Raw genomic sequence first — 17,772 nt, forward strand, 5'->3', positions numbered from 1 at the left:
ATCAAAATAGATATTTTATTGTGGGACATTGTTACACCGGGAGAAAGTCCATGTTACACTGGAAAACAAATTTACTGACAGATGTAACAAATAGTCAAAACCACAGGATCAACATTAAATTGTTCCACAACAAGACCAGGATAGTGAAGAAGAAGACAGTCAATACAGATAGAAAAGCAGCTGGAGGTGGAAAGCTGTCACTTCCTCTTCTGGAGCTCTCTTGCTAAAGCATCCAACTGTGAAGAGTGAGATAGCAACACGAGAGTCAGACACACTTTACTCAAAACACTGAAGTACTGCTATAATACAGCTTTCTTTTTGTTGTGTTCAGTGTATAGATTATTATTTCAACAGGGTGAACAGGATAGACTTTGTTCACTTACAAATATATTCCTCAGAACACTCCTCCTCTGGGGTCTCAAGTAGCTGCATTCCCCTGCCTCACACAGCTTAATCTCCTCTGAAATCTGAGAGACGGAGAGGGAGATTTGGAATATGAGAGAAGAGCAAAGCGGGGAAGAAAATCTTCATTCGCAACAGGAAATGCTCAGTGAATGAGAAAACTACGCTCACACACACACACCGATCCTGACCTCTGATGTGCCAAAAGAGTCCAGCTCCCTCTTGCCTCCGGGGTACCAACCGTGGGACCAGTGCTGGCCATTGGACAGCTGAGCCCCCATACATAGGAGCAGCCCGAGCAGCAAAACCAGCCGAGATACACACATGATACTCCCACCTGAAGGCAAAGATGGACACTCAGTCGGCTCTGATTATAACATCATATTGAATCAGATTTGGTAATTCTAAACAAATTTACAAAGTGTTTAAGTTGAGTAATGTGAGTTTCTATATTTTGACAGTTCATTTTCTTTAATTTTTCCTAAGATATGTTTCTGTTTTTCCTAATTTGATTGTTGTGTAAAACAAGAAATGCTTGCCTGCCGTCAATCAGCTGAACACGTTATCTCATTTAAAACCACATTGTTTAATGGGACGTACTTCATCATATACTGCCCTTTACATAGACCGTTTTCCCATATGTCCTGCTATGATATGTCACATGTCAGGCAAAATAATTGGCAACACCTTCACAGTAATAATAATTACTCTCTTTTAATTTATTCTAATATTAACACTGTATATTTTAGACACAGAGTGCATTAAAGCCGTGAAGAAGTAGGAGTAAGTGTCCTCACCTTGTTCACAACTTTCACAACTTTGTCTCTGCAGCCGTCCAGGGGGTCCTGCCTGAAGCTCCTTCTGCTTGTCCTTCAGTCAGTCAGTCGCTCAGAGTATCTCACAGGATCACACGTTTATCACTGTAGAGATTTTCTACAGCCTCTTCCTCCTCCTCTTCTATATATGTACCGGTCTAAAGGCCCCCCTCCAACAAGCATTTACATTATCATTCCCTACCCGCCCCGCCCATCGCTGACCCCTCTGGTCTCTCTGTTCCCAGTGGAGAACTGAGCAGTCTCTGGGGAGGAAAGGTCCAGAGGACACGGCCAATACCAATTATCACCGACAAACAGCGCTGACACCCCTGGGATGGACTTCTAAATACTGCCGCTCTGGCTGAGCAACAGATTTAAGTCATTCTGTTAAAAGATTAATGATAGTTCCAGTCATTTATACTTTTTTTCTGTACATACAGACTTAAGAAAACGTGAAAATTGGAAATGTATTCAAAGTGCTCCACACTGCATACATTATCTATAGCCAGGGCCCCGCCAACAATCATCTTTGACTAATAGTATCTAATCGTATTTCTCAGATCAAACAGCAGGCCTTTGTCAGTAGGTAAAACTTAATCGCCCCCATTTCCTCTCCTCTTGCACCTGTTACGACCACAGTGACCAGTCGCACATCTTCCCTCTGACCCTGACGACCCTTCAATCAGAGGAAACACAGATGACAAGGGGAACAAACACCTTCTCAATTAGTGGAGGGAAGGTATTTCCTTCTCAGAGAACCAGTTCTGACTCAAGAAGTGACCAACAGCGTGACGTCTGTTGGGTGCAGGCAAGGGACTGGCCGAAGTGAGATGCGTAACCGATGACTCCTGCTGCCAGACCCACCTGGAGCACGAGCGATTACCTGAACAGAAGTCTGTCAAGAGACATTTACGAACACATATTCAAGAGATGCAAACTGCTCGTAAAATCGTGTTAATGATAATGAAGCTTAACTGATTTTATGTTGTTGAAATGCAAAAACAGTTCCTGAAATTCTTCAAGGTTCTGAACCATTTTCACTGTTGTGTGAACTTCGTGCTGGTTTGCATGCTGAACTCATCCCCTTTTCTGATTTGCTCATCACAGACATCTACTGATCGCATTTGAAAGAAGAATATTTGTCACTAATAAGTGTAATAATTCATGAAAGGAACCAGTGATCCAAGTTTTTTTTCTGGATCCTAAATCATTACACATTAAAGGGACACTCCAGGGATTTACCATTGCGCTTTCAAGTCGCTAAGACCATGAGTATTAGCCAAGCTCCAGTATCACTGGATCCTACATTTCCCTATATGCATTTTTTTCCTTCAACCCTTCCTGCCTCGAATGCTCAGTTGTCAGTTTCTTCACTCTGCGAATGACTCATCCCTACACTGTTATTCTTTTCCACTACATAGAGGTCCTCCAGAGACACACAAAACTTGATGCAACCCACTGAGCAATAGTCCTCGTGAGAAGTAAACTGAACTTCCTGTCTAAAGTAGGTGGAGTGCCCTTTTTTAGGTATTAAAAAAAAAATCTATCTTTATCTGTGATTAGGAATTTCTGTTGAGTTGGTACACGTCTGGACATCTGAATAACACGATGTTTGGTCATTAGCCATTCTTATCTAATGTAAACCTGATGGGTCCCAAGATGAATTCTAGATATCACTGTCAACAGTGACGTTACAACAGTAAGCCTAAATAATTCCCTGTTTAATTATTTATTGGAGCAAAAGGCACAAATGTGATCAGGGGTGAAAGGGTTAAACGCCGATTGAGAGCCTTCAAGAGCAACCCTCAAGAGGACTGCCTGATCTATAAGCTGCATGAATGATTGGCAATTATCTTCCACCACTGTACCATTAGTCTTCATTGAGAGGTGAGCTGTAATGAGCATCAGGCCGTTCTGACTTGAAACGTCTGAAAAAGTGTGACGTGCCTCTTCACGTCCAGAATTGTGTTTTGACATCACACAATTTTACGTCTAAATAAACCGAACAAACAAGTACAATTTCGCGCTGTTTTACTGTGATGGTATTTGGTGGACCCTGCCACCCCTCTAGCATCAAACAGTGTCCTGGTGACCATGCTTTCCTCTGAGAATAGCTTGTTTATTCAGTCATGGAAAAAATTAATACTTTTGAGTTTGTATTATTACCTCATTCGAAACAGAGTTTGAGTTTCTTCTCCAGAACTACACAGTGACCCATCAAAGACATAATAACTACGGACAAATGATAAAATCTCAAGCACTTTATTAGGTTTGAACAGTATCTTGCTTAGAAAGGCCATTTGGCATTATATAATTATATATAATTTTATCATATATAATTATATATACATATATTCAAATGTTGAATAACAAAACACTAGAAACAAACATAGGCAAATTAAAAAATAGGATTTGCTTAAGACAATTATACCAAATTAAAAATGGCCAAAACAAAACATCTCTAATACATTTCAAAATGGTCCCGATACAGTTCAATATACATCTTTTAGAAAGAAAAAAAAAAAAGAAAAAGAAAGGGGGGAGAAAAAAATAAAATAAGCAAGGCAGCAGACAGGAATGAAATATAAATAACCTTACATTATGTACAAAAGGGAGTGGGCAGTGACCACTGGGGAAAAAAATGGTCCAAAGAACAAAGTGACAGAGGAAAAGGACAAGAAGTGAGCGGAGTTGGATAGGGGACAAAGGACATATAAAAGGTGGAGAGAAGAAGAGCAAAGTTGGACTCATGTCTTCCTTCAGCTTAACGTTCAAGTAATGGAGACATATTTTGATTCTCCGGGCCGTTCCAAATGTTCCACTCCGGGAGTAAAGGGATGTGAAACAAGGACGATGCTGCATAAAAGACGCAGCTGCTTTTGTTGAGGGGAAAAATCTATAATTTTCTCTTGAACACTTGGGTACCCACAATTGATTACTTGTCATGGATCCCACAATTAAGTGATATGGAATGAAATGAAGCCATTAAAGATGGAATTCCATTAAACACTGACCTCAATATTAGTTTGATCTGCACAATCAAGGAATCTAAGAATATATGACTAGAGGGAATGTGAAAGGAAGGATGACTGACCCAGTCTTGGTTTTGGCTCTATTGATTTGTCATACAAAGAGGTTTTGTCATCGTTTTAGGAGATGCATGCAATTTGGGAAAAGATTCCATCACATGTTGAATGTAAAGTTTCTTTTGAAAATCTACCAGTGAGGCACTTTTTTAAAGTTCACTATAATAGCAAAACAGTGGGTGTTCTGTGTTGGCACAGTGTCGAGTTTTGCTGTCAGATTGCAGTGAGACAAAGTGGTCACATGACAAACACGCACAATAAACCCATGTAATTGAAGCACAGACGGAACAGCCACAACAAAAAGCTTCCCCTCCTCTGCTGATTAAAGACCCAATAAGTGACCAAGTAAATAAATGAAGAACATAATGGCACCTAACTAAGAGTGCGGGCACTTGTGATGCTTTGGAACAAAAGAAGACCTGAAATGACAATGATGATCAGTTTCAGTGGCCGGTCAATTCAAAATACCTGCTACTTAAAGTCCCTACAGGGGGCCTTCGCCCGGGGCTCTGAGATTTCAAATATATTTCCCATAATCTAATATAAAAGGCCATATCACAGTTCTGACCTCACCTCTCATTTGGTTATTTTCTAAGGGCTTTGCTTTTGGTGCAAATAGTGCATGAGTGTTCATACAATCAACATTGACGTATCACCCTTACTGAAAACTCAGCATTTACTTTTAATGACGTCTGTCAATAAATTAGCTTTGATTGTGCTCCTTCTTTTAATAAAAGTAATTACATATGGAGTGTTAGTGTAATGCATTAGTGTGATGTAAATAATGTACAAGCACTGGGTTGATCTTAGTCTACATTTCAAATCTACATTTAAAAAAAAGATTGAGAACTCCTAAGAGGAATTTCATTTCTAATATCATGGCATTAAAATCTGTAAAAAGGCAGGGAAGCATCTGAATGCTCCTCTGCTCGAAATAAAAACCATTTGAGGAGAAGAACTCAAGCCTACTTTGTTCAATTTGTAAATTTAAACAATCCTGACATCATTCTTTTCCTGAGCTCACGCAGTTGAAATTAGGACTGACCTGAAAGTCCAAAAAGGGTTAACTGACATTATTCATCTTTCATTACAATCATAAAGGGCAGGGCCTCATTTTGACCTAATCTTAAAAAAACCCAAAATACTGTAGTTCAAGTCTGAGCACCCTCACAGGACAGCCTTTAGAAAAAAAAAAAAATCATAGCAAACATGGCATGGCACACCTCCACTATTAAAGTAACAATGTATCCATTATCGAGGAATATGTTAGCAACAGCATTCGAATAAAAAAGAAACATTCGTCGGCATCAGTGTTCATGGTGGGAAATAAAAGGGGATCAGTGTTGAAAAGAGTGACAGCACAGCATAGTGATGCGAGGCTGATAATGTATATATAAAAAAAGAAATGACAGTTCATTCAGGCAGGCTCAAAGGAAACCCCATTCAGGAAAAGAAATGCTAAAATACAATCTAAAAGAAATACTGATGTGTGTCTGTAAACAAGAAACAAGCCGGGCGCATAGCATTGATGTCTGTGATGCAATAACGGAGTTACTTGCGATTTGGCTTGTCAACACGATCAACAATGCTGCTGATACTGTAGCAGACCCCAACGTAAAATATAGATCTTAACATTAAAAGCTTGACCAATTCTGCTGTTCCTAAAATTTCTGCATAGGGTAAAAAAAATAAAATTAAAAAAAAAAAATCTACATTTATTCACTAATTTCCCAGTTTCCTGTCATATTCCAGGAGTGTGTTGGCTATAGAAGCTTAGACAGTAAAATAGCTTTCTCGCACTGAATGTCTACACATGGCTGGTAGAGTGTCTCAGACTCCGGAGCTGCACAACCAAGTGAGTGACGGACTTTGGCACTCGGCAGATAGCAGTCTTTTTTCCGCCAGCTTATGCTCCAGTTCAAACAAATATGCACACACAGATGCTCAAAAAAAAAAAAAAGGAAAAAAAAAAGATGGCTCCTGGTATTTAGTGTGTTTTATGTGTGTGTGTGTTTCAACCTGAGCCTATGAGCTACATGACAGTGATTCAAATCTCCAAACCGTGAGTGACCTTTGAACCCCTGAAACTTAAAAGGGGGGAAATTGTAATTGGCTCGATAGATGGAGCTCAATGTCTCTGCTGCTTGTGTGCGTGTGTTTAGGAGTTTCATCTGTAAGCTGTTCAGGATTCTGCTACAACACATGTTGCTACAGCGCGGCTCTATCACAGCCAAAAATGTTTAAGTCTCTGTCCCTAAAAAAAACAACAAAAAAACAAAACAAAGGAGAGAAAGAAATCCAAACATCCTTACCTTGACTCTGGATTTTTTTTTTTTACATGAGCCTCCAAAGCAATTAGATTTATATTCATATATATTTATATATATTTATATACCAATAAAATACATTACAGGTGCCACCCAAAAATGCAGCCAAACTCAAAACTGTGTCTGAAACCAAAGTAATAAGATGCAACACAGTAAGTATATATACATATGGGGGAAGAAAATTGGGGTGAAGGGCTGTATTAACAAGACCAATATTACAAAATATTCAAGAAGGCATCTCAGTTATTTTCTCTGTCCGACTGCGCTGCCCTGTCCTGTCCTCTGGGCCAAGGCCTCTGTTCCCTTTTCCTCTGGGCAGTTCATCCCATCCACAGGTCAAGTTGCGATGAGTCTTTATGTTTTTTTGTTTTAATCCGTCAGATGGGAGTATGCAGCTTTCTGCATGGTTATGTGTGTGTGTGTGTGTGTGTGTGTGTGTGTGTGTGTGATCATCTGGTGTGAGCATTATGATGGTATGAAGTGTTTGCAGACATCAGTCCATCCACGGCAGGTCTTTACTTGAAGTTGGCGTAGTCAGAAAAGGCATCGATATACTCCTGGACCACTTTGTAGCAGAACTCGTACTGCTCCTGAGGAGGGGGAGTGAGGGGAGTACAGAATCAGCTGGGAGTACAAAATCTGTGATGTATCAGTTACTTAAGTAACCTATTCCTCGTTTCAGGGCTTACTGTAAAATCACACAGCTGTAGTTTAAGTACTAGTGCATGAACTGAAGATCTAAGCAATTAGACTTTACACTTAGCGGGCATGAGGAAAATCTAAACATGTACAAAAAAATTCAACTTGCTTTTAGGCATCTGCATTCTATCTGCTTCATAAATTAAACCAATTTCTTAAAGTTATAGTTCAACATTTTGGGAGATGTGAGACGGCTCCTCACCAGTGTCTGCACCATGTGGGGTCTCTGCAGTCTGAGGCTCTTCACTGTCTGAAAGACATCCAGGATGCCCTCTGCCTTCACCCTCTCCAGGACTGTACTCAACGCACAGAAGGTCCCCGTCCGCCCAGCACCAGCACTGTACACACACGCACGTGAGCGCACACACGCACACACACACGCGAGCGCACACACACACACACACACACACACACACACACACACACACACACACACACACACACACACACACACACAATGTAAACCTCAATAAACACACTATTGTAATCATGAACAGAAATACACACAGGAGGCTTTGTTGTGTGCACATGCTAAAAGAGGGAGCACAGCAACATTTCTGGGAGCAGTTTAAAATGTCATGAGGAAGAAGAGAACAATTCTTCTAAGTTGTTTTTTCCTGTGATTTCATGGCTGCAACAATTTCCCAGACACACAGCAGCTCACTTGATTGCCAGAAGCATTTCCATGTGCAAACGTGACACAAAAAAAATTCATTAAATTTCTGTTTCAGTGTAGAGTGTTTTGTTTTTTCTAACACGTGTGCATACAGCAATTATCATATGAGCAACATACTGTAAAGACCGCTCTGTGTGTGTGTGTGGATATGTGTGTGCACCTTACCTGCAGTGCACTGTGATGGGGTGGTTGCCCGACTGCTGCTGTTGTTTCTGCACCGCAGCAATTATATTAATCATGCCTTTACCGTCAGTGGGGATGCCCACCTCCGGCCAGCCGTGGAAATGGAACTGACGCACCGCTCGAGCCTTGTTCTCCTGGACAGATTGACAAGAACAAAAAGTGAATATGAGGATATGTTGGCAATATTGCAAATAAGCAAATGCTGTTGTTGGTGTATGATCAGTATTAGAAATGTTAATTGCTAATATTTTGTCCTCTGTCAAACCCTCCACTGTTTTTCTATTTGTCCTTTCTTACCCTGTTGTTGGTGACAAGGAGGTCACGCACTGTGTAGCTCTCGCTCTCCTCCTCCCTTTTTATCTCAATGGAGATGTCCCCGTGGACCACCGCTCCATCACTGGGCCAATACTGAGCACACTTTTCCTGCAGAAGCCATAATGACAGAGACGGTCAAATTACCACGCTTAATGATGAGCTAAATCTTAGGATAGTGGATTTCCGATCCTCCAAATATCTAAACACTAATGACTTTAAGGAAAGAAACAAATTTCAAATTCTGTTAATAATTAATTACATGAGCAAAGAAGGAAACTGACACCAATCCACCATGTTTGCTAGAAATAACCCCAAGGTCTGTCCATTAAAAAAGGATTTCCTGGTATGACTGTCCTGTTTCGAATTCCGCTCCATCTGTGCTGTAGTGTCTTGACCAGTAAGAATTTATATCACATTCTATTAAAGATCTAACATGAAGAAATGTCAGAAAACCACTACTGATCAAGTCATTTTACCCATGTTTTACAAGACTAAAGGCCTTGACTACCATAGAGTAAATTATCCAACATCAATATTCTATTTTAGACAGTTATTGAGCTGATATTTAATACTAGTGTTTGTAACTGCACACAACCACACAGACACACACCTGCCCCCTCTCCTCCAGCTCGGTGAGCATGACAATGGAGCAGCTTCTCCACTCCCAGATCATCCTCCAGAAGTCCTCTATGGTGTGCTGCAGGGGGCCCTGACTCGCCATGTAGGAGTCCTTCTGGCGGTAGCCCTGTGAGCAGACGAAGGGGATGACAGGAAGTAATGTCCAGAGGGAATGCAGAGATGAATGGTGGATACAGATATAAACAGTGGGAGGAAGGGAGGGAGACTTCAAACATCTGATCGATTGCCTGCATTAATGAAATGAAATGATCAACTCTCGTGCAGGTGCTTTTACACTCACGTCAATGAAGGAGGCGTTCACGTAGTCGGTGTTCTCCTCCCCACGCTTGACTGGAATGATCACTCTGTTAAACTCATCTGTTAGAAAAGAGGAGAAACATTGAACTTTAAGAGCCGACACATGGACTATACATCTGCAATTTCATGACGTGCATCACGGCTCTCATCCCCGTCTGCAGGCACAGTAATACTGTATATGCCAAGTGGTCACTCACATGGAATGATCTGCAGCACTCGGTTCTTCTTCATGTTGGCTGGCAGGTTGCCTGTTCTCATCTTGTCATTCTGAATCTTGATGGATGTCAGTTTCTAGAAATGATCAGATTGAAGCTGTTTAGATGCAAGAGCTATGAGAACTGAGGGGTCAAAGATGAAAAACTGTCTCTTCTCTCATGCACGCAGACCTTGAATTCTGCCTCCAGACCACTGCTAGCTCCAGGTGAGGGAGCGTACAGTTTGGCCAGGTGCGACTCCAGAGAGGTCACTTCTAGCTCTGTGTCTCCGTACAGGTAGTGCTCTAGCAACGCCTGGAAGATGAACACGTACTGCATCTGTTGGGCAGAGTGAGAGAGGTGAGGAACAAGTGGAAGCCAGAAATTGTTGCACGAAACAAACACTGAATCTCAGCCATTCATGTGGCAAGAAAACAGGGCTGCATTGTATGGAAATTAAAATAAATCAGTCATATTGTGACTTTTTGGACGGACAATGAGATTGCGATATGATGCTCATTTTTGGTTAATTGTTGTTATATCACATATTATACCATTAATATTAAAATCACAGCTCGTGACATTTGGATATTTATATTTGCCTGTATTGCAATTTTGGTAATGTGATTAGCTGAGCAGCCCTAACAGAAATCGTAATATGTGTCAACACTGGACTTACATCAGTCTGGACCATCTGACAGCGCTGGGCTCTGATCCTGGTGACGAAACCAAACACGTCCACCTTCCTCTCAGAATTCATCATGTCCAACATGGCATCGATCACAATGAAGGTACCCGTTCTCCCCACGCCCGCACTGACAGACAAAAATATGACATGTTGTGAGTTGTGTGTCAGATGAAGATAACACAGCAAAATAGACGAAAGTAAGAGAGCGAGTTTTGATCCACTCACCTACAATGGACCACGATGGGCCCGGCATACTGAGGGTTGCAATTCTTGACCTTCTTGAGGAACTTCAGCATGCCAATAGGGGTGAAGGGCACCCCGAAGTCTGGCCAGCTGGTGAAGTGGAACTGGGTGACGAGCCTCTGAGGCTTCTTCCCAGACACATCTCCCACCTGAGACAAAAAAACAACTTAGTGTTTACTAGGTTTCTTTTTAGGTCACTAAACTCAAATCAGTGTTGAATCTATTTTACATCTATTTCATGTCAGTAATGTGTGTCACCATATCAAGGGTTTTTAGATAAATGCTGCAGCAGTTTTTATTGTGTATTCAGTCACACCTACACTTTTAGAGAAAGACAGAAGATAAACACAATGAAATGATTACATCCTGGTACTCACACTCTCATGAGACATTACCTGTTGGATGCAGAATTTGCGGATGGTGTAGTCCACCAGAACCATTGTGTCTTCAACAGACACGCGGATGTTCCCGTATGTCCAACAGCCCTGGTCCGGCCAGTACTGGGCACACTTGCACTGAAATGGGGAGAGATGGTATTCACATTGAGCACACTCGCAAAGCTGTGTATACAAAGTGGTAACAGCCTCAATGTATTTCACTTGGGGAAAAAAGGCCAGAATACTGTGTGTATAACAGAAGAAGCGTGAAAAATTAACATGAGGTGAACGCAAAGTCAGGATTTGGAGACTAGTCGTGCTTGCCCTCATGTAAGAATTCACACAAGGGTTTAAAAAGTTCACCGTTTAACTAACTAAACCAAATAAAGACATGTTAAACATAAAACCAAACTGTTATTTTAAACAGGGATATCCAGTCCCAACTGTATATGTAAATGACATACTATCATCAAACACAGTATATGAACACATGCGTCATCAACCCTCTGTCTCCAGCTCTCTCACCTCTTTTCTCTCCTTCAGATTGGTCACCATGACAATAGTGGCTGTGTTCTGCTCCCAGATCATCCGCCAGTAGTCATTTACCGTTTCCTCCTTCGGCCCTGCGAGACAGAGATTAACAGAGACACAGAAACTCAGAGGACGAGTAATAAACCAGTAATCAGGTAGTCTGTTTGTCAAATAAAATACAGCACCGTCTTTCTGCTGCCAGTGCATTCACAAACTTTACCTTGAGCTGCAATAAACTTATTCTTCTCTTGGTAACCCTGTAAAAGAAAGATGTAAAGAAGACATGTTATGATGGGGTTTAAAGTAAGAGTCCATAATATTACGAGCAGAATTGTTTTTTTTTTTTCCTGGAAAAAAACACGGCACTTGTACTAACATTTATAAAGGAGGCGTTGATAAAGTCAGAGTCGGGGACTCCCTCCAGAGATGAGAGGTGCACCCTGGAGTGATCATCTGAGGGGGGAACACAGAGAGAAGAAATCAAAGGAAGCAGAGGAGGAGCACAGTGAGAGAGGATGTTTTAATTACACATGCTGGATTGCCGTTTCTCCATCCTGACCACTAAAGTATAACTCGGTAAATCACTTTGTATAATGTCTTTTACTGCCAGCTTCCTGTTATTTACTACGACCTCACTGATTCATCTTTCTTAAAGCTTTACTGGCAGATAATGTCAGTCAGTATCACAGTTCTGTTGTCACTCACATGGCAGGATGTTAACATATCTGTTCTTTTCTTTATTCTCTTCCTTGGAAGCAGCGTCGCATGATGCCTGGATGGGGCAGACCGGCAGCGCCTGGAACACACAGAGAAAAACACACACATTTAGATAACAGGGAGGAAGAGTAGACCGATGCGTATCAGTTCAAAATATCTCTGTGCGATCCTGAACATCATATCCTGCTGGTACTGCAGCAGTGGACTGATTATCTAACAACAGAAATAAGCGCAATTTGTCTAGTAGCAATTTGTCTTTGACTTTTTAAAATTAATAATCTGACATTTTTACATTTTATTTATCTGTTTATCTGTAGCTGTTTGATTTGCTGTAATTTGCAAACAAAAAAACTAAAAAAAACTAAAAAAAAAATCTCAAATTCCTTTTAGAATTTGGACAATCTTTCGGCGAACCCTGATGTAGCTGAAATACGTTCTGGTCTACAAGCACCTGGTTGGGACTAATTTTGGAAAGAGGGATATGGATTTAAGATCCAGTATTTGGTATATGGAGGGTGTGTGTTGAGTGTGCCATACATTAAACTCCTCCCTGAAGAGCTTGTTGTCATCAGCCATGCGACGGTTCATTTCTTCCTCGAGCTTGTCCACGGGAAGCGGAGGGTACTTCCTGTTTGTGCTGGGCGAGCGGGCCAATAGCGGGACGCTCTGAAGTTCTGCGCCGGCGAGCAGGAAGGGAGGAGGCAGGAGAGGAGGGAAGGAACGGGAGGGGTGAGACAGGTGGAGATAAAGACAGGGAAGAAGGGGGTAGAAAAAGTGAGAGTTTAGCTGTCTTACACCAAGTTGCACTAACTTCATCATTTGTCTTTTCACAGGGCGCCCACCAGAGGGCGATGTGATTCAACAATGAGACAAGAGCGAGGTTACTGCAGCCCTGTTGGTTAGGTAATCACAGCGAACAAAAGCCCTCTGCCAATGGTCAACCAGTGTAATGTTATCAGTCAGGGAAGCGAGTTCAATGAAGTGTTATCAGAAACAACTAAGAGTCACCGGTTAGGTCAAGTCGGCCGTAAATATTTGCTGATACGACCCAAAACAAATGAATGAATCCGGCTCAGTGAGTGTTCAGTTACATCTGCAGACACAGACAAAACACACAAACACAAACAGATGCACATACACAAACACTGATGCATGTGTGGGAGTTTTTACCTGTATCATCTGATCTACCATTGGTGAGTCTGAAGGAGTTCGAATGGCTCCCTGCCTGCTTGTACTTTTTAAACCTGTCAATCAATGCAGATCAAAGTGCATATTAATACAGAGAGACGTGTGTATCTTTGTGACACTCACACACAAACAAAAACATATCGCCTTAGTCTCGCAGCTGAATGCCAATCAGCCATTGCCATGGCAACAGGAGCACCTCGGGCCTTCACCACAGGTCTCCAGCCTGTGTGCAACATCAGCTGCAGTTCACCAACCTGAGCATGTAGAGGATGATGATGATGAAGATGATGACCAGAAGGGAGGACAGAGCCACCATGACTGCGATGATCGGCATGTCATCAGACTGGTTGTTGTCTACATCAGAGATGGAAAGAAAGCAGAGAATAAAGGTTTGTAAGATGGATTAAAATATAAAACAAATATTCAAAAAGATGTCTCAACACTTGAGGTGAGTCAGTGTTTTTTTTTTAACAGATGCTAAATTCCATTGCCCTTAACTACATGAGTGTCATATTACACCATTAGATGAAATGTGAGGACTTCAATGTGAATGTTTTATCAGTTTATAAATGTAACACATTTTAACAAAAAAATTATTAAATGTGCAAAACATGGGAAGGTGATTTTACGTGTTTTAGTTTTCTTACATATCAATATAAATTCAAATAGGACCATCCATTTAAACCACAACGGAAGTGTGAGACAGACTTTGAACATGATCTAACTTGCTAATTAGCAGCATTAGAGGCACTATGAGATTTTCACAATCTCAGAAGAACAATAACTACCATGGTATGTAGCATTACACAATAATCAATATTATCAGTTACAATGAACCTTAAAGGAATGAAAAAGTCCTTTTTGATTAGTGGCAAAATTTTAGTGCAGACGGACATGAAACTTGATATAAACTTTTATAATACCTTGAGACTGGTAGGCCACTGCAACCACATTTAGAGATGCTGTTTGGCAGATTTTGCCATCTTTGGACAAAGCAAGGCAAGCTATTACACTATTTTAATTTTCAGTCTTTAAAAAAGGTAGACAATGTAGACACTGTCCTCAAAAGACAATTTGGATTTCATACTGTTTTCCTTTGACCCTTCCGAGCGGCCACCTTTCTAGCTTCAAACACTGTGGAACCTTATTTCCCTCTGATGATGACCTGCTCATTCAGTTATGGAACAATATCAAATAACTACTTCTGAATTTGTATTTGTATTACCTATTTGATGTTATAAATGGTAACTTTTCGAGTTTTATTTTTTTTCCAAAACTGCATAATGCACCTTAAAGCTAAATTAGGCTAACCAGCTACTAGCTGTAGCCTGATATGTAATGTGCTGACATGAGAGATATATGCATACCTTTATTTAAATAGACCTTGTTTTATTGTTTTTAATCCCTCATTCTTTGTGTTTAGTTTTTAATCCGTTGTTCCTAATTTGTGTTGTCTTTATCTGCAGATGTTTCCTTTTCTGTGAAGCACTTTGTAACCTTAATTGGAAAATACATATATATATAAAAAATATTGTTTTTCTAATTATTATTATTGCTATTATCACTCTGTCGATCAACTGACAAATTAATGTGCTTACTTAAAATTGTATAAATACTATATTCAATATCTAGTGGCTGTTTAAAGTCCCCAGAACAAAAGTTTTTCAGCTTTTTAACATTTCAGAATGTGGGTAAAAAAAAAACAAAAACAAAAAAAAAACCAACAGAGCCAAGGTTGTAAAACGACCTCTGCCTCTTTCAACACCAGCCTGCATCTTTCCTTTCCATAATAGTTGTCCATGTTAATATTTTATTGAGCTTCCAAAAGGGAAAAGAAATCCTAAACAGAAACCCAAATAGAGAGACAGAAGGAGTGTCCTTTGGAGCAGGCACATAAATCACAGATTAACAGTGGAGAGATTTGACCCTTGGCTTCACGATAACAGCAGACACAGGGTGGTGGTATAACATACTAAAACATTTAGGATGTTTGCCATAAATTCCTCATGAATTATTCAGAGTTTTAAGGTTAAACGCTTGTTTTGAATCAGGCACCCAAGTAGGACTATTGTGATGCTACTGACTGTTGACAAAGCAGTGTGGTCACACAGGCTTAACAAATTAGACATTACATGAACCAAGTCATCTATTTTTCGTGATGCCTCCTGTAGATTACAATAGCTGACCAATTTGTATGTTTCCACCACGCGCATGAGTTACTGGTTGAAGGCAACCCTGTGGTCTTCCTGGTGACCTTACAACTGTCAGTGTTAACACAAAAGACATGAGATCTGCGTGAACAACAACAGGAGTTTGGCACACACAAAAAACTGGCTGCCGTTTGTGTGCTGTTGACTGGTCAGTAAGACACACTGGGCCACAACAAAAGAAGAGATGTTTCTAGAAAACTGCATGGCAGCGGTGACAATGCAATGACAAAATCAGCTGTTCCAGGGGCAGACTCAAAAATTCAAGAACACTCTTAACGTTACGGGCAAACTATGTGGCGAAGAATGCATCATTTGACTTCGTGCTCCATGTGCACTTTCTGCTGGGAGGTGGTTTGGAACGCCTCCCAGTTATGTCGCATTTTCACACACAATTCCCAGGACTATTTCAGTGTTCTCCCATCGGACAATGTGTACATTCAATGGAGCCGGAGCACAACAGGCTGTGGGCATCATGTGGAATTGACACAGCCTTGACAGATCTCATGCCATCTAGAAGTGCTCACAGCTCTCCACACAAGGCTCACAGACGGCCAGGGGGAGACAATAGAGCAATTACATAACACCTAACAACCCAAAGTGATTATGTTATATAACACAGACATACCATAGAGCTGTGCAGGCACAGCTGTTGTATTTATGTTGACCAAGCATGTATGATGCTCGTCTGGACTTCCACAGCTTCCCAATAAGTCTGAAAATACACTCTCCAAGTGTTTTTAAAACCAAAACAGCTTCAAATCCTCTCGCAGAATGATTCAGAACAGAACAGTTACTCTGATCTATGATAAAAAACATCCTTCCGAATCAATCAATGAAATTTGATAGTGATTTGTACGTTTCTCTATGATCATGTAATATGAATAATTAATGTAAAAGAAAAAGGGTGGGGGAGTCATGTTTCACTCACAAGTATATTACTAGGATGAGCAGACACAAAGCTACTAAAAGTGATGCTGAAAATTAAAGTATTTTTCTTCATGTTTAATGTGCTGAAGTCTATTTTAATGCTTCAATCCCAAGTTCTGTGCTATACAAAAGCATCATTACATGAAATCAAAAAGATGCATACTAATCTTCCATCTACATTGTTTGTTTTTAATTCAGAATAACCGTTTTAGGTAGTGTCTGGGTCATTTGGTTTGGTGGCACTCTCGCTCCTGTGGGTGACTGGTCAAATGCAGGTATGTCACATCAGGATATTTCCAGCACTGCTACAATGGAGTCTAAAAGCAGAAAAGTGTTTGAGTCTCTAAAATATTAAAGGTCGACTCTTGACCAGAAAGCTCACTTGGCTGCTCTTTGGAGCTGTTGCTGCTGCTTTGCCGGCCCCCATGAATAACACACGGCTCGATGGAAGAAGAAGAAGAAGAACAAGAACAAGAAGAAGAAGAAGAACAACAACAACAACTACCCCACCCCCCGACACTCTTATGTGGTATTCCATCAATCTGATCTGTGATGTAGTCCAGGGTTTTTTTTTGAACGAAGCCTTGCTTTATTGCTGCATCCATATTCCTTTAACCTTTTCTATTTCAGTTCATGTTCACACCTAACTCTACAATGTGTCTTGGATGATCTGATGATAAGTGGCAGTTCTAAATAAAGGCACCAATGCTGCCAAAATGTGTTGAGAAATCATTAGGACCTCAAAAAAACATAAAAAACCTCTCTGGTCCAGCTGTTTTCCCACCATTGAACAATATGCAAAATGTCCCACATTTCTCTTAATGACTCTGAACAACTACGGACAATGTGAGAATGGTAATGTCTATCTACATTCAGCTGTAGGTCTACGCAAAGACAGACAGAATCATAGCAATTCCCACAACATGGTAAATGGGTGTTATTCCCTTCCAGATACAACAAGTCACTGAAATCACAACTCAACATGTCTCGTTTTTTCAAGGCATCCTGGTCTACTGAGGCTACCACTGGTAGAGTACAACACATGTCTGTGTTTTATGACTCATCCTCATGTGACTGTAAAAAGATGTTACTATCAGGGCTGTAAAAGGGACCCTCGGGTCATAATGGAGTAAATAAAAGTTAAGATCGTGTTAAAACGTGACTTTGGTAGAAGTCCCGCATACAATAATAATTAAGAGTCTTAAAGTGTGTATGTGTAATACTAGATTTTGGAAGCAATTAATGTACTTTTTGCTCA

General features: G+C 40.7%; 2 protein-coding genes across 5 annotated transcripts in view; both read right to left on the reverse strand.

Moving 5' to 3' along the window:
- Positions 1-17,772, reverse strand: part of ptpra (protein tyrosine phosphatase receptor type A) — a 48,314-nt gene that overhangs the window by 16,559 nt on the left and 13,983 nt on the right. For 3 of the 4 annotated variants that reach the window (XM_037100568.1, XM_037100570.1, XM_037100569.1), the window contains exons 5-22: positions 13,632-13,731; positions 13,360-13,433; positions 12,727-12,863; positions 12,178-12,268; positions 11,849-11,925; positions 11,693-11,729; positions 11,467-11,564; positions 10,960-11,079; positions 10,547-10,713; positions 10,313-10,448; positions 9,826-9,972; positions 9,637-9,730; positions 9,423-9,499; positions 9,114-9,248; positions 8,486-8,611; positions 8,171-8,322; positions 7,532-7,667; positions 3,464-7,220 (exon numbers count right to left, since the gene is read on the reverse strand). In XM_037100568.1, the coding sequence (XP_036956463.1) occupies positions 7,146-7,220; positions 7,532-7,667; positions 8,171-8,322; positions 8,486-8,611; positions 9,114-9,248; positions 9,423-9,499; positions 9,637-9,730; positions 9,826-9,972; positions 10,313-10,448; positions 10,547-10,713; positions 10,960-11,079; positions 11,467-11,564; positions 11,693-11,729; positions 11,849-11,925; positions 12,178-12,268; positions 12,727-12,863; positions 13,360-13,433; positions 13,632-13,731 (1,979 nt within the window). In that variant the 3' untranslated portion in view covers positions 3,464-7,145. Of the gene's footprint in view, positions 1-3,463; positions 7,221-7,531; positions 7,668-8,170; positions 8,323-8,485; positions 8,612-9,113; positions 9,249-9,422; positions 9,500-9,636; positions 9,731-9,825; positions 9,973-10,312; positions 10,449-10,546; positions 10,714-10,959; positions 11,080-11,466; positions 11,565-11,692; positions 11,730-11,848; positions 11,926-12,177; positions 12,269-12,726; positions 12,864-13,359; positions 13,434-13,631; positions 13,732-17,772 lie in introns of those variants that run through there. The other variant, XR_005075429.1, reaches the window with a different exon arrangement.
- Positions 167-835, reverse strand: gnrh2 (gonadotropin-releasing hormone 2). Its single transcript, XM_037100579.1, has 3 exons — positions 594-835; positions 384-467; positions 167-236 (listed from the first exon to the last, which is right to left on the reverse strand). Exons 1-3 carry the CDS (start codon positions 726-728, stop codon positions 198-200), a joined length of 258 nt encoding a protein of 85 aa, XP_036956474.1. The 5' UTR covers positions 729-835; the 3' UTR covers positions 167-197.

The sequence above is a fragment of the Acanthopagrus latus genome, chromosome 6 (genome assembly GCF_904848185.1).
Source record: "Acanthopagrus latus isolate v.2019 chromosome 6, fAcaLat1.1, whole genome shotgun sequence".
Classification (NCBI taxonomy): Eukaryota; Metazoa; Chordata; class Actinopteri; order Spariformes; family Sparidae; genus Acanthopagrus; species Acanthopagrus latus.